Raw genomic sequence first — 27,098 nt, forward strand, 5'->3', positions numbered from 1 at the left:
CCCTGAAGGCTGGGGGTTTTCCATACTGTCCTACTACATGGCTTCTTCTAATCTTGAGGCTGCAAGTGGATAAAGTAGGCATGTTGGGAAGCTTAAGATTTGGACCTGGGACTGAACACCATTTGCCAGGGAAACTGATCATGGTGAACAGTCCCCTGTTTTTCAGAAGGTGGATCCTAGATTGCTCCCCACACACATCAGCTAAGTTTCATTTTCAGCAGTGACCAGCATGATGCTGGAAGTTTAAGTGAAGCAAGTTCTACTTGCAGGAGGTGCTGACAACTACCAATTACACAAGAGTTCACTGATCCCCATTCTCTGCAGATACAGGCATACAAGAAGGCATGGCAATCTAGCAGGCACCCTTTCTGCAAGCACCCCCTACCCAAAAGCATTAGGCATTTAGGCAAAAGTAGAAGGAGTGATCATCTTGGGTTCCTCTCGCTTTGTTCATCAGATAGCTCTTTATAATTCAAATGAACACAGCTAGGTGTCTCGCACTGGTATGCCATCTCAGACCTTCTGGATGGTCCAGTCCATATCACACTTCCCCACTCCCCATCACGGAGAAAATCTGAGCAGCTTGTCACCCTGGTAACCCATATTTGAAAAAGAGCAATGTTCTAAGCTGCAGTGTTTTTCTAAAATTAGTCTGCAGAAATGTGTTTCAATGCTGATTCTGAGTGCCAGACACAAGTGTTTTGCCAGTGTGATCGATGGTCAGTTGGCATTATAGGTCCCGAGCTCAAAAGGAGGGGGTGGGATCATGCCCAGTGAGGGACACACAAGCTTTTCTCTGCCTGACCTATTTGGCAATTAAAACATCCAAAAGGGAAACCTACTGGACTGGAAATGGAACATTCAACATATGGATTGCCAAGATCAATTGACAACGGCTGTAACAGTCAGAAGCTAAGCCAGGCTGCAGTGGGGCTGCTTACCTTTCACGTCATTCATTACTTCCTTCTCAGAGAGAGATTTGTCCTTGCCTGGCTCAGTTGGAGGCTCTTCATTGTAATCTTTGTAGCCATCATAATAGTAGTCCCGGTCGACCACCATTTCTTCCTCATCTTCCTCTTGCTCCTCCTCTTCGTCCTCATCCATCTCCACTATTGCTGCTGTGAAATCTTCTATGTCTGCCTCTGTAGGGAATTCACTGAAGGAGAGCATTTGAAGGGTAAGTCAATGCTGCTTGATCTAAGAGGGCCACAGTAGGCTTTTTACCTGTTCTAGAAGCCTAGGTGGGGAAGACGGCTTGAGACATCCATGCCTGCTATTAGAACACTGGCCTTCTGAACGCTATGCTCCAAAATAAGATTTTAAGTCTTATTCCATTTTTTCAACCCATGTGCCAGGGATTCTCAAATATGGGCCCGCAGATGTTGCCGGACTACAACTCCCATCATCCCCGCCACAATGGCCTCTGGCCATTGTGGCAGGGTATGGTGGGAGTTGGAGTCCATCATCATCTGGTGGCTCATGTTTGAGAACCCTTGTTATATGACATAATCTCATGGCCAATGGCAGTCATTTAGTAGAATATATAGCCCATGTTCCATAAAGGGCTCATAATATACAGCAGGTCCTCAAGTTAGACATCCAACTTACAAGCTCCATAAAATATTACATTAAGGAAGTCCCCAACTTACAAATGCCAATCCGCACACACAAACATGTTGTCGCTCTCGGGATCTATATGCATTCCCAGTTACAAAGAACCCACTTGTAAATTGGGGACTTCATGTTCCAAAATCCAACAAACCACTTAAATGGATCCAAGGAAATAAGAGGAAAGTAGGGGAGAAACACAGAATTCTAATATACACAGAGAATTTCAAAACACAATATACACAGAGAATTTCAGAGGGCGACCAGCAGCAAGGTGGATGGACTCGACTACAACAGCAATGGATGCACCACTACGAGACTTAAAGGCCAAGTTGAAGACAGATCATCCTGGAGAGAATCTATCTATGTGGTCGCTATGAGTCAACACCATACAGCACTTAATCAGCTATACACCATTCCATTTTTCTGATCTCTTGATCTGGCAACCATTTCTCCCATGATCCTCACACACTCCTCTCTGTCGGGATGACTGGGAAACCATGGCCGCTGAAAGCTACCTTTTGTAACTGTCGTAGTCTTCATCTTCATCCTCCTCTTCTTCCTCCTCCTCTTTGGAAAGGGCTTCATCAACAATTTTGGCCTGAGGACAGCACACATACTCCGTGCCATGGAACTGGTCTACTCCACAAGGAAGCAGCATGCCATAGCTGTGCAAGATCGTCCCCTCGGTCAAGCATGCCTACAGCCAGCATTGAAAGCAACGGGTTAGAACAGCATCCCCCTCCATCTGTTCTGAAAGGTTTAAACTTCTTACATCACCCAAACAATTAACATAGTATACAGATATTTATAGCACTGCACCATTTACGCTAGCATAAAGATGCAAGGGAACAGAGATAAGCCATTACCCTGGTATAGCAAAGACTGTGGTGACATCATACAAAACCTTGATATCATGGCAAATGTCTGCCAAAAACGCTGCTTTAAAGCAGAACTCGGGTCCATGCCAAGGGAACAGATCTCCTTATAGCTTGTTGTGTTACACTTTCCTGCTATTAGGGAGCTTTACAGCTCCAACAGGCTTAGTTCGAAGTTTAACACAGACATCAACATTTTTTAGCTTGAAGCCGAAATTGTGCCACTAAGAGGACCAAATGCACCACTTGTGCATTTTAAACCACGGAAGCACAACGATGAATACTGCTGCTTATTCGCATTTTACAAGTCAGCTTTCCAGAAGCACGTATGAGGATTCTCAAGAAAGAATATCAAATTTAATAGCTCTGCCTTCCAAAAGCTAGGATCAAAAGACAAAATCTTAAGTGTTCCAAATCTATCAGCTTTAAGCCTCCATTAGGCTATTCTGCCCTGGTAACCAAGGAGTCGGATGTGAATAGAACTGAGAAGCTATGGCACCGACTAGGCAGAAAAGGCATGCACAGAACTAGCAGAAACCAGTTTATTAATCGAGTGCACATTGCAGATCTACCCTTCCCCGTGCCCCGGGAAATTAACCGGGTTACTATTTTACCTGTGCATGAGACTGGGCAATGATTTATGTATGTGGAGACATCAAAACAAGGAGAGCTCCTAATGGCTCAGGACTACTGTTTAGCACCGTGTGGATGAGTCACCTTGCAGGGGGAGGATGAAAGCCTCCTTGTTCACTTTACAAATAAGCTGCATTTCCCCATTATGCTTGAACTCAGGACTGCAGCTGGTTAATGAGTTCCTAAGGATTGCAAAAATGCAAAAACGGCCACTTGTTCTTAAAGTGGAAGAGGAAGATTTTTATCTTCCTTTTACAAGTAAAGGGAGTGGGGCAGAGCTCAGGGACAGAGCATCTGTTTTGCATGCAAAAGGGCCCAGGTTCACTCCCTGGCAGCATCCAGGGAGAGACTCCTGCCTTAGACTTTGGAGGGCTGCTGCCAGTCTGTGTAGAGACAGTAAGAAGCTAGATGGACCAAATGGCCACGGTATGCATTGAAATTCCACGCATTCCCCTGTTCACTGGGAGCAACCAGTGCATTTAGTGGGCATTTCCTGTCATTCGTTTTAGGATATGGCTGTAGCTCTGTGGTGGAGCATCTGCTTTGCATGTGGAAGGCCCCAGGTTCAATCCGTGGTAGCATCTCCAGGTAGCGCTGGGGAGAGACTCCTGCCTGAAACCTCGGAGAGCCGCTGCCAGTCTGTGTAAACAGTACTGAGCTAGATGGACCTATGGTCTCACTCAGTATATGGCAACTCCCTATTTACTTATTTATCATATTTATATACTGCCTGATATATGGATCTCTAGGTGGTGTGCACAATTTAACACACCAATATAAAACAGAGTAAAAACAATTAAAACAATTTCATTGAATAAAAAGTTAAAGTAATCTCATAGGATAAAAACAATTAAACAGCTTAAAACTAAACACACAGGTAAAACCCTGAGGAAACAGGTGTGTCTTGAGCACCTTCCGAAAAACAGAGAAGGAGATGCTCTCAGTTTGAAGGGGAGCATATTCCAAAGCCCCAGGGCAGCCACAGAGAAGGCCCGGTCCTGAGTCACCACCAAACAAGACAGCGGCAACCGTAACCGGAGCAATCCCAATGATCTGAACAGGCGACAGGGTTCACGACAGAGAAGGTGCTCTCTTAAGTACCCTGGACCCTATGGGGAAGTAACCTAAAGGAAGCATTGAAAAAACAATGGTATAGCATTCTCTCTGCAAGTACAGAAAGCTCCAGATTCAATCCCTGGCTTCTCCAGGTAGTGCTGGGAAAGTCTCTTACCTGCCGCCATTCAATATTAACTAGCAGCAGCTCTTCAAGAATACTGAGCTAGATGGACCAACCGTCTGACTCCGTGTAAGGCAGCTTCTTATGTTCCTAAGGGCACGTACGTTGCACTAAACCATGGTTTGGCGATACCTCTGAACTGGGCCAGAACCAAATATAGAACCAAATTGAGCCCCTTCTAGTAGTATTTCGACACTGCCTGTCCTGCATGTCAAGTTCTCTTATATTTGCCACTAGATTATGGTCTCTTTGGGGAGAACATGGAAGCATTAATTCTTACTCTTGCAGTCAGTTACCTCTTTGGCTACAGTGTGCCAGTACTGGTGACTTTTGCACACATCCATCCGTTCCCTGTGGAAGAATCTGCACTTCTCTGGGACAAGGAGGACGTCGCTGACAAACTCACCCACTGAAAAAACACAAAAGCACATGTCAACTGCAGATCTGTATTGCCCACCAACCCCAAAGATGTTGCTTTCTACTTCAAAGCTTTGCTAATGTGTCAAAATCCGGAGACAGGAACTTGTTTTTGGACTCCAAAAAAATGGCAAAACATACAAGACACATTTTCCTCTGTGTATGCTATTTATACAGTCAACATTTGTGTTTTGTTCTTGGATCTCAGATTTTAAAATTAATCCACACAGGAGGAAGGTAAGAAACACACTAGCCAAACATATATTTATGCTTGCACTCCTCTGGAAAAGAATTAGCCGTTTAACTTTTCTTGGCATCTGTAACAGCATGTGCAAGTTTAAACAGAAATGTTTTTGAATGAAGGACGAATACAATCTCTAACAGTTACAGCCCAATGCCTAGCATGCAGTCATCCCACAACACCTTGTGTGTTCAAGATGTTCTTTGCTCTTACTACTAATGCTACTATTCAGCACTTACTCAGTGCCGACAACATGCTGGGCACCACTAGGCAGAACATTACATCCTTCAGGTACCACTGTATTACTTGTCAGAGGCCACTCAAATGTTGTGTGCAAAGCTAGCACACGCAACAAGATTCTGACCCATTCAAACACAGGATCACTCACCCATGTGCATTTCAAGGTGGCACAAATACGATGAATATTTATATACCACTTTCCAAACAAGTTCCTGAAGTGGTTTACATAGATATACATAAAGTTGTTCCCTGTCCCCAAAGGGCTCACAATCTAAAAAAGAAACCTAAGATAGACACCAGCAACAGCCACTGGAGGAATGCTGTGCTGGAGATGGATAGGGCCAGTTCTCTCCCTGCTAAATAAAGAGAATCACCACTTGAAAAAGGTGCCTCTTTTGTTCAGTTAGCAGGGGTACTGTCCCATGAGCACAAGTCTTAATGGGAATAACCAAGGTGCCTGAAGACAAAAGTAAGACCAAGACGGAAGAGATGGATGGGGCTATGGTTTTGCACACCTGGACTATGAATTCTTGAAGGATGCAAGGGTGCCTTGATGAATGTCAGAGAATATATTGCCAAGCATAAATATGGCAGAAAGCACAGTGAAGTTCAGAGTGATTTAGTGAGCAGGGGTAGACTGATAATCTGGTGCTTTCTGCCATAAGCCAAGCCACCACTAACTTACTCCACAGAATAAAGATGAGCTGATTTTATAGGGCAAACTTATGGTCTACAGCAACATGGCGAATTCATGCATTGCAGACCCAGTTCAGAAATACTGTTTGTTATTTGCCTGATCCAGGAAACATCATCTGTTGTTCAATCTTCTGGTCATAAAGGGTCAAGAGAGCTGAAGTTGCAAGCATACCTCTTGTTGCAAGCACACCGCAGTTGTCTTGACTGCATTTCCCTCAATCTGCCAAGCCAGCTACTTGCCCAAGGATCAGTCAGAGGGGCAAGCTCATTGGAGTGGCACTGCAGCTGCAAGTGTGGACGTACCCACCCTCCCCCAGGAGCTGTGTTTGTGGTCAAGGTGGTGCCCAACACAGCTGGTGCTCTGGCTGGCCACAAAGCAATGGGTTGCCTTGCCCAAGGAAGAATGGACTGGCTGCTAGCAGGGTGCACAGCAAAGAGGCAGAAGACTGCCAAATGTATCCTTAGGAACACAGGAAGCTGCTTTAGACTGAGTCAAGCCATTTGGGGAAGGGAGCTGGTCTTGTGGATGGCTTTAAAAAGGGGCTTAGACAAACTCATGGAGGAGAGGTCTATCAATGTTGCTACTAGTCTGGTGGCTATAGGCCACCTCCAGCCACAGAGGCACGATGCCTCTCAATACCAGCTGCAGGTAAGCAACAGCAAGAGAGAGTGCACACCCACCCCTCTTGCTTGTGGGCTTCCCAGAGACCTCTGGTGGGCCACTATGTGAAACAGGATGCTGGACCTGATAGGCCTTGGGCCTGATCCAGGAGGGCTGTTCTTACATGCTAGAGCAAGCATGAATTGTCTCCTTGGTATTGCAGGGTCTGCCTTGATTTGTATTTGGATGGGAGACTACATGTGAGTGCTGATAAGATGTTCCCCTTAAGGGATGGGGCTGTAGCTTAGTGGAAGAGCATCTGCAAGCTGCAATGGATGGACCAATAATCTAACTAAGTATAAGGCAGCTTCCTATGTCTATCTACCTCAGTATTGTTTGCACTGACTGGCAGCAGCAGTCCAGGGTCTCAGGCAAGAGCTGAGACACCAAGAAATGAACCTGGGACCTTCTGCACACAAGCATCGCCACTGAGCTATCCATCCCCTTAGGAGAGGAGAGCTGGACTGGTGGTAGCAAGTATGAATTGTCCCATTAGCTAAGCAGGGTCTACTCTGGTTGCATATGAATGGGAGACTTGATGTGTGAGCCCTGTGAGATATCCCATGCAGGGGATGGAGCCGCTCTGGGAAGAGCATCTAGGTTCCAAGTTCCCTCCCTGGCAGCACCTCCAAGATAGGGTTGAGAGAGCTTCCTGCCTGCAACCTTGGAGAAACTGCTACCAGTCTGTGAAGACCAGGGATTCTCAACGTTGGGTCCCCAGATGTTTTTGGACTTCAGCTCCCATAATCCCCAATCCCAGTAGCCTTTGGTTAGGGATTATGGGAGTTGAAGTCCAAAAACATCTGGGGACCCAACGTTGAGAATCCCTGGTGTAGACAATACTGAGCTAGATGGACCAATGGTCTGACTCTGTATATGGCAGCTTCCTATGTTCCCATCCCCCAAGGGGAATCTCTTACAGCAGGCAGTGCTCACATGTAGCCATCCATGGCAGACCCTGCCTAGCAAAGAGGGACCATTCATGCTCACTATCCCAAGACTGGCTCTTCTTCCCAGGGCACAGACGTGTAGCACCACTTCTGGGAACAGCGCCCCTCCTATTTTGCCACAGATGGGGTGGGCGGGAGGAAGCAGGCAGCAGGAAATAAACCCCGGCGGCATCTCTGTCTTACTGCTCCAATCCATACAAGTTGGGATGAAGACACAAGCCCAATATCCACACTGAGCAGAAGTTACATAGAGAAACGATTAACACACAGCTAGCTACAAATAGAATAGTATATTTTGGGGGTCTGAACACAGTTTTGGCTAGAGATACACACTGCGGAAGACAGAACACACAGCAGACAAATTTAGCTAGTCCTAAATTGACCTGTTTACTAATATTACATTGCTGTCAGGTATAAAGATTTCCAACACAGCACTCAAACTGCAAACCATCCAACACACTTCACTCCCTTCAATGGACCTTGTTATGGCATTTTCTCTCTCTTTTTTTAATGCAGGAAGCATGTTTCTTTTCATACAAGGTTACTTCCAACTTGACAAATGCCCCCTAAGTCTAGACAGAGAGTCTGTAAAACCAGCTGCCAGTGGGGATCTGCTCATCTAGAGATGCTAATCTGATGAAACCCCAATAGCTCTACCAACTAGCAAGCCTGAGAATGCTTATGGAGCAGATGAGGAGCAAAACCAAGAGTGGAATATCAGAGACAATATACCTCTCCTTAGTAGCTAAGCTAGCATTTTCATGGCCTTGGATAAGATACATTAACTGCCCAGTGTGGCTACTTTATTTATTATTTTTTATTTATTATTATTTTATTTATTACATTTATATCCTGCTCTTCATCCAAGGAGCCCAGGGTTCATGGTTATGTTTGTCCTTAGAACAACCCTGCGAGATAGGCTAGGCTGAGAGATATGTGAATGACCCAGAGTCACTCAGTGAGTTTTATGGCTGAATGGGGATTTGAACCCAGGTCTCCCTGGTCCTAATCCAACACTCTAACTACTACACCACACTGACTCTCTATTTTAGCTATGCTGCAGGCTTCACATTTCCGATTTCTCTCTCAACCACATTCAGTTAGAAAGATTTTCAAGTTACAGTTGGGTGAAGGAAGAGACTGAAAACTCAGCCCTCGGGTGGTTAAACTAGGGTTGTCATGCTAATCGCATGAATGTCTTAACAAATAAGTCAATGTTTCTCATCCATTTTAGGGCAAAGACATCTGTGCCAATAAGCCCAACATCTCTATTACTATAGTTTTATTTTTAAAAAAACCATTTGCTGCCAATGCGAGGCATTTGCAAAGTTTGGCTCTGAAAGCCAGTCAAAACAAACATGAGGAACTGGGGCCTTCCAATAGTTCCTTGGCTAAACCTTTAAACTTGCGTTTGCACCCTTGGCTTGCCTATCTGCCCGCAGATGCCAAGAAACATTGAAACCACATTTCTCTAGAACAGCGACGCATGGAAATTGCATGTGCAGGAGTCAATTTAATATGGGGGAAAATATGCATAAAAATAATAATAAGGGGGAGAGTATGCATAAACTGCATCACAACTATGTAAATAAAAAGGGGCATTTGTCTATTTGTCTAAAAATATTTATACAAGGCTTCGACAAACATTCTCAAAATGGTTTACATTTTGAAACAACTCAAAAACAAACCAACATGGTTCCCTGTTCCCAAAAGGCTCACAATCTAAAAAGTAACGCAAGGTGGACAAAAGCAACAGCCACTGAAGGGATGCTGTGCTGGGGTTGTAAAGGGCCAGTTGCTCTCCCCCTGATAAATACAAGAACTAGTATAAAAGGAGCCTCTTTACTTAGTTCACAGGGGTTAGGGTCTGTGTCATTCTGTAAATTATATCCTTTGCTGAAGAATCCATAGGTTTTAGGAAGTGACAAGAGCCATAGTATGCATGTCTCCTCCTCCAAAATCACTGCTAATAACAGCCCTTGACCAATTTTCTTTGAATCTAGGAGCCAGTCCTAAGATTTAGAAGCCAGAATATGGACACTTGACAAAATTATCCGATTTAGTGATGAACATTATAGAGTGGGGAGGGCAAATAAGCTTCTCTTTATCCCCTTTAAAAGTAACACATTCTGAACAGAAATAGGACTGCCTGGAATAAAGATGTTATTAATTCGACTTCTGAATATCCTGGTCTTTGAGCCATGGCTAAATTTCGAGGTGCCCTGGCTCCCTGGGGTTTCTCAAGCCCTGTGCTAAGTGTCATTTTAGTCAACTGATGAGGCGTTTCCATGCTGGAACAAGGACTTAGTCAGTCAATGGGCTGCCTTTCCACACCGCCAAGCTTAGTTCTGCTCCTGCTCCCAACATCCTATTGTCAGGCATATTTACAGTTCAGCAAGAGTGCTAATTGTTTCTCATTCCCAACCACTAGAAGAAAAAGAAAAGAAAATCCATCTGCAAGGATCACAAGGTTAAGCTTCCATCTGCAGCTGAAATCCCATCCAATGGCCGACTAAGGCAGCCTAAAGGAGAAAGGCAGCAGAGTCACAGTAGCGCATTGTTTTCCTAAGTACAAGAGGTGCCTTGATGGGAGGAAAACTATACCTTTTACAGGAACAGTTCACCTGCTGATAACAGTCTTACTATCCTGCCAGCATTTCACACAGATCTATTCATACAAGCTGCACTTGATTCCGTAAAAAATGGCAGAACTTCCTACAACTTGAGCTCACTGTACTCAAAACTGATTTTTAAATTAAATATCTCCTGCTTTCAAGTCACCATAACCCCAGAACCTTTTCATAACTGATGCAATTAGGGGCAACCCTCACAAGACAACCCACACGGAGATTCCACATGGTCTTTGCATGCGGAGCGTGAACACAGATACAGTTTCCTAGACAAGCAGTCCTCCCACACCTCCACAAGCCAGCAAGTCCTCCCACACCTCCACAAGCCAGCAGACTTGCTTGTAAATACAAAAACTATTTCTCTCCCCACAACCCTGGAATAAACTTCTGAAGCTGGTTTGTTTGTTTTTTAAATCAAGCTGGTCCACTGGTCCATCTAGCTCAGTACAGCTTATTTGGAGGATAAGCCCATCAACATCTGCTAATCACAATGGCTAGAACGCTACTTCCAGGGTCAAAAGTGGTGTGCCCCTGAACATCACTTCCAGGGAGCAACAGCTGAAGAGGTTGTTTCTGGGCAAGCATGTGCGAGCACTGTAAGATGTTCCCCTTAGGGTATGGAGCCGCTCTGGGAAGAGCATCTGCGTGCTTGAATGCATAAGGTTCCAAGTTCCCTCCCTGGTGTCCCCAAGATAGCCCTGAAGTCTGAACCTGTCTGTGTAGACAATGCTCGGCTAGACGGACCAATGGTCTGACTCAATACAAGGTAGCTTTCTATGTTCCTCCCAATTTCTTTGAACATAAAAATCTAAGATCATGGAATCGGCCCACTCTACCACAGTGCTACCAGTAGCTCCCAGAACTACTTTGGCCAGTATTTCTTTGCAAAATGTAGAATTGGTGTGATGCCTTCCCAGAGAACTTCCTAGAGTGATACATGAAGTGGACAATTAATTCTGTAATATATAGTGTTCAGCCTAAAATGAAGAAGGATGAGCTGTCCTGTTCTGTTACAGTAGGACTGATGAGAAGTGTCTCTTAGCACTTCAGCCTCCGTTACAGAAGAGAAAGATAAGCTAATCTACTAAGTGGTGCAGCGGGGAAATGCTTGACTAACAAGCAGAAGGTTGCCGGTTCAAATCCTCGCTGGTACTATATTGGGCAGCAGCGATATAGGAAGGAGCTGAAAGGCATCATCTCATACTGCGTGGGAGATTGCAATAGGAAACCCCTTCTATATTCTACAAAATTAAAACCACAGGGCTCTGTGGGTGCCAGGAGTCAGAACTGACTTGACGGCACACTTTACCTTACTAAAGGGTGCTATGTCGTGAAATGTGTGCTCATAAATTGCTTGGCAATCCTGTAGATCAGGGCTGTGTGACTGCCTGGCCCTCCAGCTGTTGTTGGACTACAACCCCAATCATCACATGCCACAGCAGCCCATACATCTGCTCAATGACAATGCAACACTCCTCACTCATTAGGGTTGAGATGTTATGTAAACATCTAATGTCCCTTGAATTAGGAATGCCACCCCTAATGTCATCTTTAGGTTCCTCTACTGTCAAGGGCAGAGCCCATTCAAAATAATCAAGATATAAATAGAGTGAGTCAAAAACGCCTTGCCAAGGTCGGCACTGTAAACATCCAACACAAAGTCCAACTCCAAGGCAAGAGAGCCTTTCCCAAGGAAGTATTCATAGGCAAGACGTAGAAGAGAAGACTTTCAGTAGAAGATTTTAAGAGTCCACCATACAGATTGGCCCTTCTTGAGATAGCTGTTAAACATAAAATCCATTTCTATATCTAGCTCACTCCATGCCAGAGACTCAGCACAGGTAACAGTTATTTACACACACATACTCACTCACTCACACCTGGCTAATGCCACCCCTATTCAAAATAAGAAGACATTGTATATAACTGCTACATGGGTATTTCTTTATGCCAGTTGCCAATATAGCAAGCTATTATGCCAATGTAACTGCTACATCGGTATTTATGCCAATTGACGCTGACATAACATAACATTTCTGTACAAGTGTCACTTACAGAAACACTTGTGCCAGCATCAGTTTGCACCAACACTGCCAGTAGGCCCATCCCCAGGAAAAGAGATCTCAAATGCAACGCACCAGTAAGGGAAGAGAACACAGCAGTAACTAAGCAAAAGGCTGCCCGGCAGGCAGCCTGAAGTACTTACCCAGACACTTAAAGGGGACGACAATGTGGGTATGGCCTTTGCACTGCTTCTTGCCCTTTTTACACCAGTTTTCAATGCTGACTGGTTGGTTGGCATCGACCACGTTTGTTATCTGAAGCTCCGGATAGATCTGTTTTTGGAAGTAAAGAAGTATATTCTTGCCATATTGAAAGGAAAAAAAGCAGCAACAGGATCTTATGAAAGCAAAGACAACTCCACACGTGGCACAAAATGTGTAAAAAGGCTATCAGGGACCAAGGTTGTGCAGCCCCAGAATAGACTAACAATGGGTTGATTCACATATAACACCCAATCGTGATCTGGCAGCCCATGAACAGCTCTCTCAGCCTGTGCACTTCCTCTCTCCCCTGCATGCTCCACTTTCATTAGAAAGTTCTCCTTTTGTGGAAACCATATTTTGCCATTACGTCCAAACTGGCAAGCTATGGTTTGAGAAGGCCCTCCAAGGATCGGTCTTTGCTTGGCACTAGAGCTGAGCCATGGCGCTCGATTCTCCCAAGATAGATATTTAAACATAAAATCCAACACTGTTCAGGAGTGGACTATAATAATAGTTTTAAATGTTGCTCAATGGCAAGTGAAGTGTATCAGAAGATTCTTGCTTTGTCAGAATCGTGAATTGCATGCGTGGGAGTGTTATGTATTGAAGTAGGTTTTGCTTAGACTGAGCGCATGGTCATAGGTCAAGTAGTTTTGGTATGTATTCTATCTAAACTGGAGTGTAACTATGTGGCTGGAAACTTGTATGATGTATGACAGGCCTGCTCAACTTCAGCCCTCCTGCAAATGTTAGCCTGCAGCTCCCATAATCTCTGGCTATTGGCCACTGTAGCTAGGGATTATGGGATTTGTAGTCCTAAAGCAGCTGGGGGGCCCAAGTTGAGCAGGCTTGGTCTATGCTTATTCTGGTCGATGACCAAAATAAATATTCATTCATTCATTTGGACTATAATCATAAACATGTTTGTCTCCTGTGTTGATGAGCAAGTGAGAACTTTAGATATTAATAAATATTGAAGGCAGTAGATTCTGGATCTGAAAAGGCCTCAAGACTTGGATGTTTGCAGAAAGGTAAGATTCTGTACATGGGCTGAAGGAGAGAGATTTCCACCAAGTCATCACTGCCAGCTCCTTCCTAAGCACAAGGGTAAGTGAGTTATTTACAAATACGTCCAGACCTTCCTGCTCCAACTGCCCAAATGACAGCATCACGCCAAAGCTGAAATGTTGGCTGATGCTCTGTCGCTGCATCAGCCACTTGGCAGGAATTGGTAGTGTTTATATAAGTGTGTGTGTGTGTGTGTGTGTGTGTGTGTGTGTGTTTGCATTTATACACCACTTTCCAGGCGAACCTCCCAAAGAAGTTCACAAAAACTTCACATTTTGACATGGGCCTTCTTAGTCTCACATCCTCTCTCCTCCCCTCAGACCAAGATGGTCCCTGGCAGCTCTGGGGTGGCATTTGGGGGAGGGGGGGCACTTCAGTTGGGACAAGGAGCTGGAGATGGTGGCAGCTCCCCAGCCTGTCTGTCTCTCTTCTCCCCCCTCCTGTCTGCATGGTTGGCACAATGGGCCCATCATATATTTTGCTGCCCTAGCTGGCCGTGACTGGGGTGATGGGGTGGGGCTCTGTGATTACTCACTCCAGGAAAGTAGGCATAGCAAACTCCTTGGCCAATTTAGATGCACAAGTCATCCCAAAAAGATATCAGAGTAGCTCTTCATGAAGATGGCTCTTGCCAGAAGAAAAGACCAGTCAAAACATCATATTATAACTGAGGCTCATGCACTTTAGCAATGCACTAAACTACTACTTTAAAAAAAGAAGAAGCAAAGTTTAAAAGAAAAACACAATCTGCAAGGCAGATCTAAGCTTGTGGGCTTTCATACTAAGTCCACAGCAGTAGTTCTTCTTAGCTTCAAGAGAGAAACACTCCTGGAGAACAAGTCTGAGGACTGCATTGCAGTTGGGAATGAAGTTATGATTCATCAGCATCTAATGCTGTTTAAAACTAGCTACAGAGAGTGATCACTTACCTCCTGACAGTATTGCAGGATCTCCTCTTTCCTCCCAAAGCAGCTCTTGGTCCCAGAAGGATCAGGCTCCCATTTCCCGGTCTGGATGTTCACGTGCATGTTCAGCTTTCCGCAGAACATGGCAACCTGGGGCTCGGCTACAGCAAACCCCGTGCCAGCATTGGCGGCAAGGGCCTAGAGAAAGGAGAATCTCATTTTAAACACAAGCAACTGGCATTAACTGGATTTCAGAATTAAAACTGTAAAAGGAACGTAAGAGCAGCACCAAGTGCCAGAATCTGCTACTGAAAAAAGGAACTTTGTGTTTCATGAAGAATCCTTTATCTCCCCCTTGGCACCATAAATATGGTGAGCCCTTAGGATCCTGAAAGCCCTCTTCCCTCCATATCATTGCTTTAAAATCCAATGTAACTAGTGCCTAGAACAGGGGTAGGCAAATTTGGACCTCCAGCTGTTGAACTACAACTCCCACAATCCCCAGCCAAAAGTAAAAGAGAAAAAACTTGGGATGATGCAAGTTGTAGTTCAACAACAGCTGGAGGACTGAGTTGGCCCACTGCTGGCCTAGAAGTTAGGACCACATTTTGATCTGGAACAATGTTCCCTGTCACAGGGATTCCCAGATGTTGTTGACTACAACTCCCATAATTCTCATCCAAAGGCCATTGCAGTTGGGTATGATAGGAGTTGCAGTCATCAACATCTGGGAATCCCTGTGACAGGGAACACTGATCTGGAAGGACTTACTTCAGAATCCTTATGCAGAATAAGCCAGGTCTTACGTCACCCAAAGCCCATATACAGCAATTACTTGCATGAAATTCAACTAGGCCTCCCAAACACCATCCAGCTCTCCAGTTACAAAAGAGAAAAGCAATGGAAACTAGAAACTTGTTCTCATGATGGACCACTGGGTAGGAGGCACATCCAACCAGAAATGGTCATGTGTCAGCAAAAATCAAGCCAGAAGGGGAAGTGATCATGTGCTGGTCACAATCAGGGTAGGGTGATGATGGCCAGTCGTGTACCCAGTATGCCAGTCGTGACAGCTAATCACATAGTGTACCCAGAACTCTATCGAGGGTTGAGGAAAAGCCCGCCCCTCACAATTCCACCCCAATCGCAGCAAGTACACCATCATTTCCCCCTCCCCCACCTCGATTTTTGCTAACACACAACCATTTCTTGGGAGTGAACACAGGGCAGGAAGACTGGTTGGATGCAGCTCCCACCCAGCTGGCAGTTGTGAGAAACAGCCCTGCATATTGGTACAGATTCCCATGTAGCTCTTGCAGCACTCAACTGTAACAACATTTAAACTGATCTATTAAGCCAATACTAGCACTAGACTGGCTAACTGCTGTCAGATGAATTGATTGATTAACCGCCCCCCCCCAAAAAAAAACCACCCCTGGAAAAGCACTTATAAAGAATTCAAGAGATCAACTCAACTGATCAACTATAAAAGCAGCTTGAATCTAGCCTTCTCGGCGCTAAGGATTCTAGGCATAGCAAGGCAAAGATGGCGGCTACCAGATGCAGTGATGTGCCAGAGCTTTAAGCAAGACCCAGGACTGCTACTGCTTCCATCCTCTGTGGAGCCAAGGGCAAGAGAAGCTGGTCCTTCAGGTCTATCCAGTTATTTTGGCTAGTTGTGGCTGCTGACAGAAGGGAGTTTGCTCAATTCCCCAGCGTCCCAGAACAGAGAGGAAAAGGCTCAAATACATTTGCTCATTAAGAGGATGAGCACATGAACTGGCCCAACTTCAGAATACATAGGAACAAGCTGGCCACACTAATTTAAGACAAGCCTCAACTCCCCTGTGAAGGAGGAGTTGATCAGTGAAGATGCTAAAATGGTTCACCATCACTGCCAGAAGATATGGAATTGCAGAGCTAGGGAGGTACCCAGCAGCAGGGCTGCTGTTCCCAAAATAAGGTCAACGTGCGGTTTATAATTGTAGATGATGAAATAGAATCTTCAGCATTACCGTTCGCTATTTTCGACCTCTACGGCGATTTTAGGCTCCCTTTGAGCTTCGCAAACAGCAATTGAGAAAGTGAAATAATCCGACCTGAGAAAACCCTGATTGCCTCCAACAAGCAACACAGAGGTGATTCAGAATTCAGCTATCAGCAACATGGCCATCGATTCAACTCTAATATGATTTCTCAATAAAAAGGATACTATTGTATACCAGCACAGTACACTGCTAAGCTTAATATACACTGTGATGTGTGGTTTAATCACGTATCTAGTCATGGTTGCTCGGCAGTTCTTGAAAGATTTAAACTCAGGATGACTTTTTTGGTGCTAATGATCCTTGGCTGGCTGGGGCACAATGCAGAACCACTACCTGCATACAAATCTTATTAGCTTTGGCCTCTGGGATGTATAACACAGGTAGAAGCTTGTATACTCCAGCTAACATGAGTCAGACACTGGTATCGTGCTGATCCAGATACAGGGTTGGTGATTAACTGCTTTGTTTTCTCAGACAGATTCCACCCAGGAAGTCCCAACTCCTTGTTTAAGTTACGTAAATATTTTCCTCAACACTAGAAATCTCCTTGCCTTAAAATTTCAGGGTAAACAGACATGCTTTTTCCCCCCTAAAGGGAAAAGGTACTAGAAATGAAATTAATAAACTTCAAAAAAATAAAAAGTGCACAAGAATCCATTTGAAGCCCAGTGCATTTTGAGTCAAGAGACTTCTTCAGGGTCAGCTCAATCAATTTATATAATTGAACACACACCCTCCATTCCAGAGGAGATGAAAACTAAAAGCCCTGTGTGAAAGAGCTCCCTAGTTTATACCTTGGTTCTCCGGCTGTTGAACTACAACTCCCATAATCTCCAGTGACAATTCATTGTGGCTTAGAATGATGGTATTTGTAGTTCAGCAGCTGGTCAGTCAAAGTTGCCCACCACTGCTCTATACCACTGTGCATTTTCTCTACTAGAAGGGAAAAGCTTACAACTAACTAAAGTACTCTCTAAAGAAACATGGAGCAGGGTTTGCCGACTTTGAAGCTGAAGCATGCCTTTCTACCCAATGTTTTGGTATTCAGGCCTTGAGCAACCTAGAGCTACTCAAATATCAAGGGAGAATAAAAGCAAAATGCCTGTAGTTTGAAAAACCATGTTAGCAAGCAAATGAAATGTTTCAAAAAGAGAGGGTAGAACGGCAATCCGTGCCAGCAGAAACAGAAGACAGGGCGTGTCTGGAATGTTAACCTTGGTGCTCTTGCATGCTGTATTGTGCAAAAATAGTCCTGGACTTTGCTCTAACATTGGAAGGATTTATAAGGCTTCCTCTGGAGAGCCAGTTCTGGGCCAACACAGTTTTCTTTCTCTGGAGGTACCAACAAATGCAAACGGCAAGAAACAGAGAATGGGAGATATATATATATCTGAACCAACATAAAGCTTGTTCAAACACACTTCTTCAAGTCAAGCTGATATTGTGCTTAAACATTAATGCTGAAGTGTTTATTTTTGCCATCTCCTCAGCTTATCGCCACAGACACTGAGGGAAAGGTAGCGTTCCTCCTCAGATTGTTCAAATAGTTTGCATATCACTGGAGAGCAGTTGCCATAGTGACCAAGATTCTTATTCCCAAGTGAAGAAGCTAACTTTGCCACTCATCCTCAAGATGTTTTAGTTACCTAAAGAAAGACCAGCAGACTGGTGAGCTGCATTGCAGAATTCCTGAGGGTTAGGTTAGGCCATCGGCCTTTTGTGTCTCTCTTCTCTTGTCCGACAGTAATATTAAGGTTTCTGTCATGGTGGCAAAATTTAGTTACATCGCAAGTTGTGTAACGAAGCAATTGGTAAATTCATAAGTGTCAGCTGTATTATATATTATCTTCTGAACTGTGTTCTGTAAGGAAGTACAGGTAAAAATCATGATTGCTGTTGGTTATTACTTATTGTGATATATTTCTGTCTGATCGATGACTGTCATAAAGATTCCTTCCTTCCTGAGGGTTAGGCAAGATTCCTGTCCTGCATTACCGGCCAGGGCCCAGCCAGCAGGGAACACAGGATTTGCCAGTTAGACTGTTCTAAGCATTTGTTCTTATTCTAATAATCCAAATTCACATGCCGAATGCTACAAAAATGAAACCAGAATGGCGTGCCACTCAACAAGTACCTTTAGTGCTTGTTGGAGAGCCGTCCCTTGCACAAACACTCTGAAGTCAGTCCAAAAAGTATTGGTTGGTAGCCAAGCCAAATGTGTGGTAGTCTCGGCTCCAGCCCCCTGCCCCCCGCATTCAGGGCAAGCGGACTAAGAAGTGAGTTCTACTATGGTCAATGAGGCTTATGCCCTAGACAGAGTGCACAGGATTGCCGCTTTAATCCCTGCCTTGTTGCTGCATCTCCAAGCAATACTGGGGACAATCTCTTGTTCTTTTTCCAGCACTCTAGAACATCTAGTTTGGGGGACCCAAAGGGGAAATGGCTTGACTACCAAGCCAGAGGTTGCTGGTTCAAATCCCCACTGGTATGTTTATGGGAAACACCTATATCAGACAGCAACGATATAGGAAGATGCTGAAAGGCGTCATCTTATACTGTATGGGAGGTGGTAATGGTAAACCCCTCCTGTATTCTACCAAAGACAACCCCAGAGTTCTGTGGTCACCAGGAGTCAACACCGACTAAATGGCACACTTTACTGTTAAAAGGGATGACAAAGAACATTGCTAGGTGAGTGAGAATTTTGCAATACATGTATTTAATTAATTTGTATGCTGTCCACTACCAAAGTCTCTAGGTGGTTTACAGCAGAAAACAAAACAAGAATTTAACCATTAAAACACATAAAAACAGTATTTAAATACATCAATTACTCACAGAGCTAAAAGTAATTGTTAATCAAGTTCGTTTGAAGTTTTCAAACTTGTTCAGAAATGGGCCATTCCTCTTAGAAAAGACTGCCTTTCTGGCTTAGCGCAAGCCTTCCCGTCTGCTTTCCAGGCTAGTTTTCTCTTCCTGCTCAAGAAGACCATGTGGCAGGAAAGACTGGGGTGGAGAGAGCAGTGAGCACCAGGCCAGCTGCAATCTGCAGGGGAAATGACCAGGTGCTCCACTCCTGCCCACATGGTCTCACCCAGCCCACTTCCTGGCCTGCAAGGAAGTGAAGGGGCTAGCCTGGCTCCTGGGAGGCTGGAGGAGACGCCTCCAGCCCTGGCTGCATTGGCTTCTGGATCCTGTTCTGGGGTGGAGGGGGGAGTGAATGAGGCTTCTTTAAACAACAGAAGCCTTTTCAATTCATTAATTCAAGCTACAGGACCACAATATATCATGACTGTCTTGTCTGACACTCTGCTGTAAAGATCCAGTCCAGTGGATGAGAGCACAAAAGATGGAACAGAAAATAATTTGAGAGAGAGCGCCCAGTATCCCTTGGATTCATCCTTGTTTCAGCATTCACTTCGAAGATGGAGAGGAACAAGCCAGGTTGTGTGAGCAAAGCTACTACAATGCAAGGCACTATCTCTCCCACCCGCAAATCTGGAGCTAGGAGGAGACCCAGAAATCACTTCAACTGCCTGCTTCAGAAATCAAGGATTTCAACTGCAAACTGAAGAACATCCCTTTAATTAACTAACAGCAGATTTCAGCTTCTCCTGCAAATGACACATCACATTTAAGCAATGTACCCCCCCGCCCCCGCTTCCCCACCAATGGCCTCCATGATCTCTCTTTAGAAGTTCTTGGCATTATCCATTAAATGTCGATCCATAGTAACTGTCCACTTCAATGGCTCTTCCGCAGAACAAACCCTACTGAAACGAACAGCGCTTGCACAGATTCCTAGTCCACAGCTTTTTGTGTTGCCCCAAGTGAAACCGCCACTCCTGTTTTATTTTCTACTGAGTAGACTTGAAACAAAGAGTTGGCCTTGATACTATGTTCTTATTTTCATTTCTGCTATCGCGCGTCTTTAATTCTTCCCCTTTAGAGTCCTATATATGCCCCAGGCAGCCAGCAGAGATGAAAAGGCTCTTGATATTGTCCCCTGGAATGCAGGGCATATCAACCCAGCCAAAGAGCTGCTACACTCTCTGTGTGTTGCCTCCAAAAATGCAGGCAGTGGCACGCTCCAAGATATTTGCATAGCCAAGGCAGGTGTCCTGAATTTTTCACTCCCCAGGTGGTGGTCTACTGTGTCTCTATGGCTGGGCCAGCAGAGTCTCATTTGATTCCAGGCTCACATTTCTATAGCAACCACACCAACATTTATAGCATTTCATGCTGCAACCAACTGAGTACTTTGGGCAAGCGTGCATACCTCAGAGCGGGAGTTGGTCCTTTTTGTGTCCCGCCTTAGGGACCTTGCTAACAGCATTCACTTAGTAACTACATCTTTGCTCTCAAGGCCTCTTCATCTATGAATCATAAGACAACTTTCTTGCAATGTCTGAATTGCAACCTTTTCAGTGGCCAACATAGACTGTTGACTTATGTTTGCTACACAAAAGCAAAAATGTATACTGTATTAACATTGCATGTTGTACAACTCTCAGAAACTTTTTAGACAGCCAGGAGTCTGAAAAGTCTAAACTGATTAGAAGAATAAATTTAGTCCAAGAAATGCACTTAATATGTGGTCGACACAAAGTTTTACTTGGAAAGGTATTTGTATTGGAATACAGGTAAATGTTTGAAGAAATGACAGCTTAATAGCATATACTTCCCCTTACATTGTTAAGTTATCCATAGACTTTTTAAAAGTCTAACATACCAATTTAGCATGTCTAAACTGTGCATGATATTCCACTGTTGTCCATTCATCTGATCCAACAGTTTAGCATTCAATGAAGGCACTTTTCAATTTCACTGTCACTTGCAGACACACTTATATCGCTTGTTAATTCCAGTTCTTATGGAAGGAGGTCTAATTCAGGACTGCTTAAGTCACATTCTTCTTTCTTCTTACTTCTCTTAGAGTGAGTCTATAGCATCTTATCACACTGACTGGAAGCAGCTCTCCATGTTTTCAGGGAGTTGGACTTGTCATCTCCTGCATGCAAGCAAATGCTAAACCACTGATCTATATATCTTACAGATGCTTACGTGAGCAGTGCTCCTTTAAAGGTAAAGTTGTGCCGTCGAGTCGGTATCGACTCCTGGCGACCACAGAGCCATGTGGTTTTCTTTGGATTTACCACTGCCATCTCCCACGCTGTATGAGATGATGCCTTTCAGCATCTTAACTGATATAGGTGTTTCCCGTAGTCTGGGAAACATACCAGTGGGAATTCGAACTGGCAACCTCTTGCTCGCTAGGCATGTTATTTCTATGCTGTAACATTAGGTGGCTATTGTTCCTTTACTCCAGGGCTAAAAAGGCTCTTTGAACTGGTCACAAGTGCCCTATGAGGCAAGAAATCTACTGAAGTTTCATCTTTGCAACCATGCACTAATCTATCTATCAACTAAGCATTAAATTAAATGTAAGACCAAGCTAAGAATAAGGAAGTTTAATTCAGCTTGGCCTTTTCCTTTTCCATTCACTGGTTTTGCATACTGCAGCACAATTTGGTCATTGTCCAGCCTGCAGCAACAATCAGAGTGTTGGTGTTCGGAAACATTTTCCAAACCTCTTACTGGTTGGTCAGTTCTACGAATAGGCCATTTCCTTCAACCTTTCAGGGGCATTATTTTCCTATGCTGAGCTACAGGTACACAGTTTGCACAGAAATCTTGCCAACAACATAGCCACATTTCATAGCAACAAGCCATTTGGTAGCAGCTACACAGTATTGGTTATTCGGATTCAGCAAGTAATTGTGTTTTACTATGACATAGAAGGAAGAAAGGTATGGAACGCCTACAAACCTGGGCAAGTCTACTTTCCCCACTAGAACATCTTAGGGTCTGGGTCTGTTTTTTAAAATCCCCAGAAAATATATTGCAACTTGGGGCAGAGAGCCTGTCTTGCAGTAGCAAGCATGAATGCCCCATCTGCTAGATAGAGTATTCCTTGGTTTGCATTTGGCTGGGTTACTACATGTGAGCTCTGTTTGCTGTAAGATATTCCCCTTAGGGCTGAGCTGCTCCACTTTGGCCTCCTGAGGATGTTGGCCGACAATTCCCATAATCCCTGGCTACTGGCCACTGTAGCTAGGGATTATGGGAGCTGTAGACAAAAACAGATGGGGGGCCTAAGTTGAGCAGGCCTGCCTAAGGGGATGGTAGCTCAGTGATAGAGCATCTGGTTACTTGCAAGAAGTGCTAGGTTCACTCCCTGGCAGCATCTCTGGATAGGGCTGGGAGAGACGCCTACCTGAAACCTTGGAGAGTCCGTCAGTGCAGACCAGGGGTTATCAACCTGTGGTACTCCAGATGTTACAAAGGCAGCTGCCATATACTGTGTGAGACCACAGGTCCATCTAGCTCAGTATTGTCTTCACAGACTGGCAGCGGCTTCTCCAAGGTTGCAGGCAGGAATCTCTCTCAGCCCTCTCTTGGAGATGCTGCCAGGGAGGGAACATGGAACCTTCTGCTCTTCCCAGAGTGGCCCCATCCCTTAAGGGGAATATCTTGCGGTGCTCACATTTCTAGTCTTCCATTCATCTGCAACCAGGGCAGACCCTGCTTAGCTAAGGGGACAAGTCATGCTTGCTGCCACAAGACCACAAGTTCTTCTCTCTGAACTTCAACCACCATCATCCCCAGCCACAATAAATTATATTGTGGATAATACTAAGATAGATGGGCCAATGAACAAACATGGTATAAGGCAACTTCCTACATTCCTAATGTGGAGCATGGCATTCTCTGTTATAAGTCCACTGAAGAGCAAGCTTCCTCTGCACTGAAAACATGTTTGAAAAGAACAGATGGCATCCAACTTCTTTCAATACAACTTCCTCAATGTAATTTAGTCAGGATGTCAGCTACCGCCTCAATTCAGAAATCTTCAGTTCGCAGTTTGGGACAGGGATCCTGTTACACCAGCCTTTAAAGAATGAGCAAAACAATGTCTCCCAAGTTCCCAAAGACAAACGTTGAGGCTAGGGCTTACTGTGTTGTTTTGTTGCTCTGGTGCTGCAATCATGTTAATGATCTCTGCTTCTGATTGTGCTTGTCAGCAGACCCCAGACAGCATAAAATCAAAACCTAAGTAGAGAGAATCATGGGATTCCTTTGAATACAGTATTCGAATACGACAAATATTTATATGCCGCTTTTTAACAAAAAGGTCCCAAAGTGGAACTTTTATTTCTTACAGAGATAGAAATAAAATGGCTCCCTATTCCCAAAAGGCTCACAATCTAAAAAAGAAGCATAAGTCAGACACCAGCAACAGCCACTGTAAGGATGTGTGCTGAGGGTGTCTAGGGCCAGTTTCTCTCCCTTACTCAATAAAGAGAATCACTTTAAAAAGATGCCTCTTTGCTGAGTTAAGAGGTAAAAGTAAAGTTGTGCTGTTGAGTCGGTGTCCATTCCTGGCGACCACAGAGCCATGTGGTTGTCTTTGGTAGAATACAGGAGGGGTATACCATTGCTTCCTCCTGCACAGTGTGAGATGATGCCTTTCAGCACCTTCCTATATCGCTGCTACCCGATATAGATATTCCCCATATTCTGGGTAACATACCAGCAGGGATTCGAACCAGCAACCTCTTGCTCACTAGGCAAGTCATTTCCCCGCTGTGCCGTGAGGTGGCTTAGCAGAGGACAATTCCAGGATGAATGAGTTTTTACCTGAGACAGTAATAATGAGCCCCCCAAAACACAACATATTGTTGCTCTACTTCATGCACTTCAAACAGAACTTGGATTCAGGTTTACCCATGAGATGCCAAGGAGGATTTGTCCAAGCAAACATACAGCGTCTCATCCTGTCACTGCAGCATGAACTAATTGGAAGAGAGAACCAATAGCAAAGACTGAAGCATACAGCATAACCAAACACTTGTAAGTGTAAGCTAACCAGAGGTAAAACTGCTTGTACTAAGCAAGGAATTCAGGCTATTAAAACTAAGTTTATACAGAGGACTATTTGGCAACAGGAAGCCAGGCGTTTGAAAAACATAGATTTGGCCCAACACCACAACTACGTCACTAAGCAACAGCAGGTTGGAGGGTGGGAGAGAAAGTCTGCCCACGCAGAGACACTAAATTGGGGAGATGCCTGGTAAACATTTTTATGAGGCAGGTTAAGTTATTGCACTCCAGTGTGGTAGTCATGTGGTACAGGTCAACAACCAATGGCTACAGAAGGATCTCCAAGGTACGCTGCACAATCACAAGTGTCCTCAAAGAAGCAAAATGCACAACTAGGCATCTATATAATTAATTCCTGTAGAGGAGAGGGGATGCGTGGGGATGTGGCAAGTTCCGCCCCCACTGCAGCAGTGACCAATGGTGGGCCCAGAGGGAGCGATACGTGCAAGGGAGGAGCACACGCCAGGAACCAGTTGGGGCAGCCCGCGCCAGGAGGTGGCTGGGGTGCTAGGCAAAGCCACACCGCCCTGAGGAGGGCGAGAGGAGGACGAGCGGCGGGTGAAGCCCCACTGCCCTGAGGACAACGATGGCCTGGCTGGGGCCCCCGGGGTGAAACAGTGGCGGCATACCGGGGGACGGGGGACAGCTGGGCCCAACAAGAGGGGCAGATGCTCTGTGCCTGGGCCCACAAGTTACTACTATGATTGGGAAGCAGTGTATATGCTAAGTGGCAAAAAGGAAAAAGGAAAAACAACCATTTCCTTTCAGAATTGTTCTACAGATTATGAGAACAATAAAAAGCTGAAATGATGAAATTGTTTCAACATGAAAACAAACCTTTGATGAAAACAAACCTTTCCGAATCACCACCAGCTCAAAGCATGCACTGCAGCTGATGATGAATATTTATATACCGCTTTTCAACAAGAGTTCCGCGGTTTACATGGATAGCAATCGATCGATCAATCAATGAAGATGGATCCTTGTCCCCAAAGGGCTCACAATCTAAAAAAGCAACAGCCACTGGAAGAATGCTGTCCTGGATAGGGTAGGGTAGCCATATTCACGATTCCCAAATACAGGTGGCCTAATCTGCATATTATGCAAATTTGCATTTATTTATTTATTTATTTATTTATTTAACAGATTTGTATACTTCCCCCTCCTTCTCTGCCCTCCCATGTGATTAGATCCAGAGTAAATTCTAGGTAATCCGGGCAGCACATTTGAAATCCAGGTAAATATGGGTGGAATTTAGCAGCTGGGTGGAGGAGTCAAAATCCAGGGGCTACCCTAAATTCTGGTGGACATGGCAATCTGAGGACAGGGCCAGTTGTTCTCCCCCTGCTAAATAAAGAGAATCGCCACTTTTGAAAAGGTACCTCTTTACTCAACGATCAGGGGACTAACTTAATCCACCCACCTTACAGGCAAGCTCAAACATATGTTTCTTCACATTTAGACCAACCAGAAAGGCTCAGCACACAGGAGCTGAATGACAATGCCGAGTCCCTTATATAGATTAAGTGTAGCAGCCAATACAGGTTCCTACAGTTTCAACTATAACAACTGTGTCACAAATGCTGACTAGCCAGCTTTTGTGATCTACCTTCATTTAAGCTGTAGGTAACAGAATTCATCACTGCTCTTTCTCCTGAATTATTCATCCAGAGCCTAGATCTATGAAGCAATACTGAAGACAGGCAAGGGTACAAACTAAACACAGCATGAGCCAGACTTTATAGCACATGGTGCACTGCATTAAGATGCTCTAAGGAGTTTTTAATGCAGAGAAACCCATACATTTTCTGTCCCAGCCTTGCACTACGGAACACCCAATCCAGAACCCTCACAAAGTCAAAATAACCTATCAAGTTCATTCCAATTCCCATGAACTGAGGGTGCCAGCAGTTCCTCTGAAATACTGATCTTCTTTCACCCTGGCTGTAAAGAGTGACTTCGTTCACTGGCAAATTATCTGCACATGTCATATCCATAGCTTTGTAGCTAGCTAGCATTTTGTTCTATCTCATGGTAGTCAATTAAAGCGTCTCAACATCTGCATACATTTCAGCGACAGACCTATTATTTTGCTGTGGCTGGAGTCCTCAAGTTTCTCTGCTCTCTACAGGCAGCAGGCACTTGGAAAGATTAACCCTTTTATCTAGCACAGCACCATCTGCATATGCATGATTTCTTCACCAAGGTTAAGAGCTGCTGGCCTTAGGCTCACAGACCCTCTTCTCCACTACCTCCTGAAGCAGTAAAAGATAAATGGGGTGGGGTGCAAGGCAGAGGCCCTCCCCTGACCTTGTGGGGGAGAGAAAGCTCTACAACTGCACTCTTAGGAACACAGGAAGCTGCCATATACCAAGTCCATCTAGCTCAGTACTGTCTGCACAGACTAGCAGCAGCTTTTCCAAGGCTGCAGGCAGGAATCTCTCTCAACCCTATCTTGGAAATGCCAGAGAGGGAACTTGGAACCTTCTGCTCTTCCCAGAGTGGCTCCATCCCCCAAGGGGAATATCTTACGGTGCCCACACATGTAGTCTCCCATTCAAATGCAAACCAGGGCAGACCCTGCTTAGCAAAGGGGACAATTCATGCTTTCTACCACAAGGCCAGCTCTCCTCCTAGAGAGAGCTCTTTTAAGTGCATTCAGGCAATTTCAAAGA

General features: G+C 44.7%; 1 protein-coding gene across 8 annotated transcripts in view; it reads right to left on the reverse strand.

Moving 5' to 3' along the window:
* The window catches only part of APLP2 (amyloid beta precursor like protein 2), a 75,473-nt gene that overhangs the window by 26,017 nt on the left and 22,358 nt on the right, over positions 1 to 27,098 (reverse strand). For all 8 annotated transcript variants that reach the window (XM_053269352.1, XM_053269354.1, XM_053269351.1 and 5 more), the window contains exons 2-6: positions 14,456 to 14,629; positions 12,398 to 12,527; positions 4,653 to 4,765; positions 2,127 to 2,308; positions 942 to 1,156 (exon numbers count right to left, since the gene is read on the reverse strand). In XM_053269352.1, coding sequence (XP_053125327.1) covers positions 942 to 1,156; positions 2,127 to 2,308; positions 4,653 to 4,765; positions 12,398 to 12,527; positions 14,456 to 14,629 — 814 coding nt within the window. The remainder of the gene's footprint in view (positions 1 to 941; positions 1,157 to 2,126; positions 2,309 to 4,652; positions 4,766 to 12,397; positions 12,528 to 14,455; positions 14,630 to 27,098) is intronic.

This window comes from Hemicordylus capensis, chromosome 8 (assembly GCF_027244095.1).
Source record: "Hemicordylus capensis ecotype Gifberg chromosome 8, rHemCap1.1.pri, whole genome shotgun sequence".
Taxonomy (NCBI): domain Eukaryota; kingdom Metazoa; phylum Chordata; class Lepidosauria; order Squamata; family Cordylidae; genus Hemicordylus; species Hemicordylus capensis.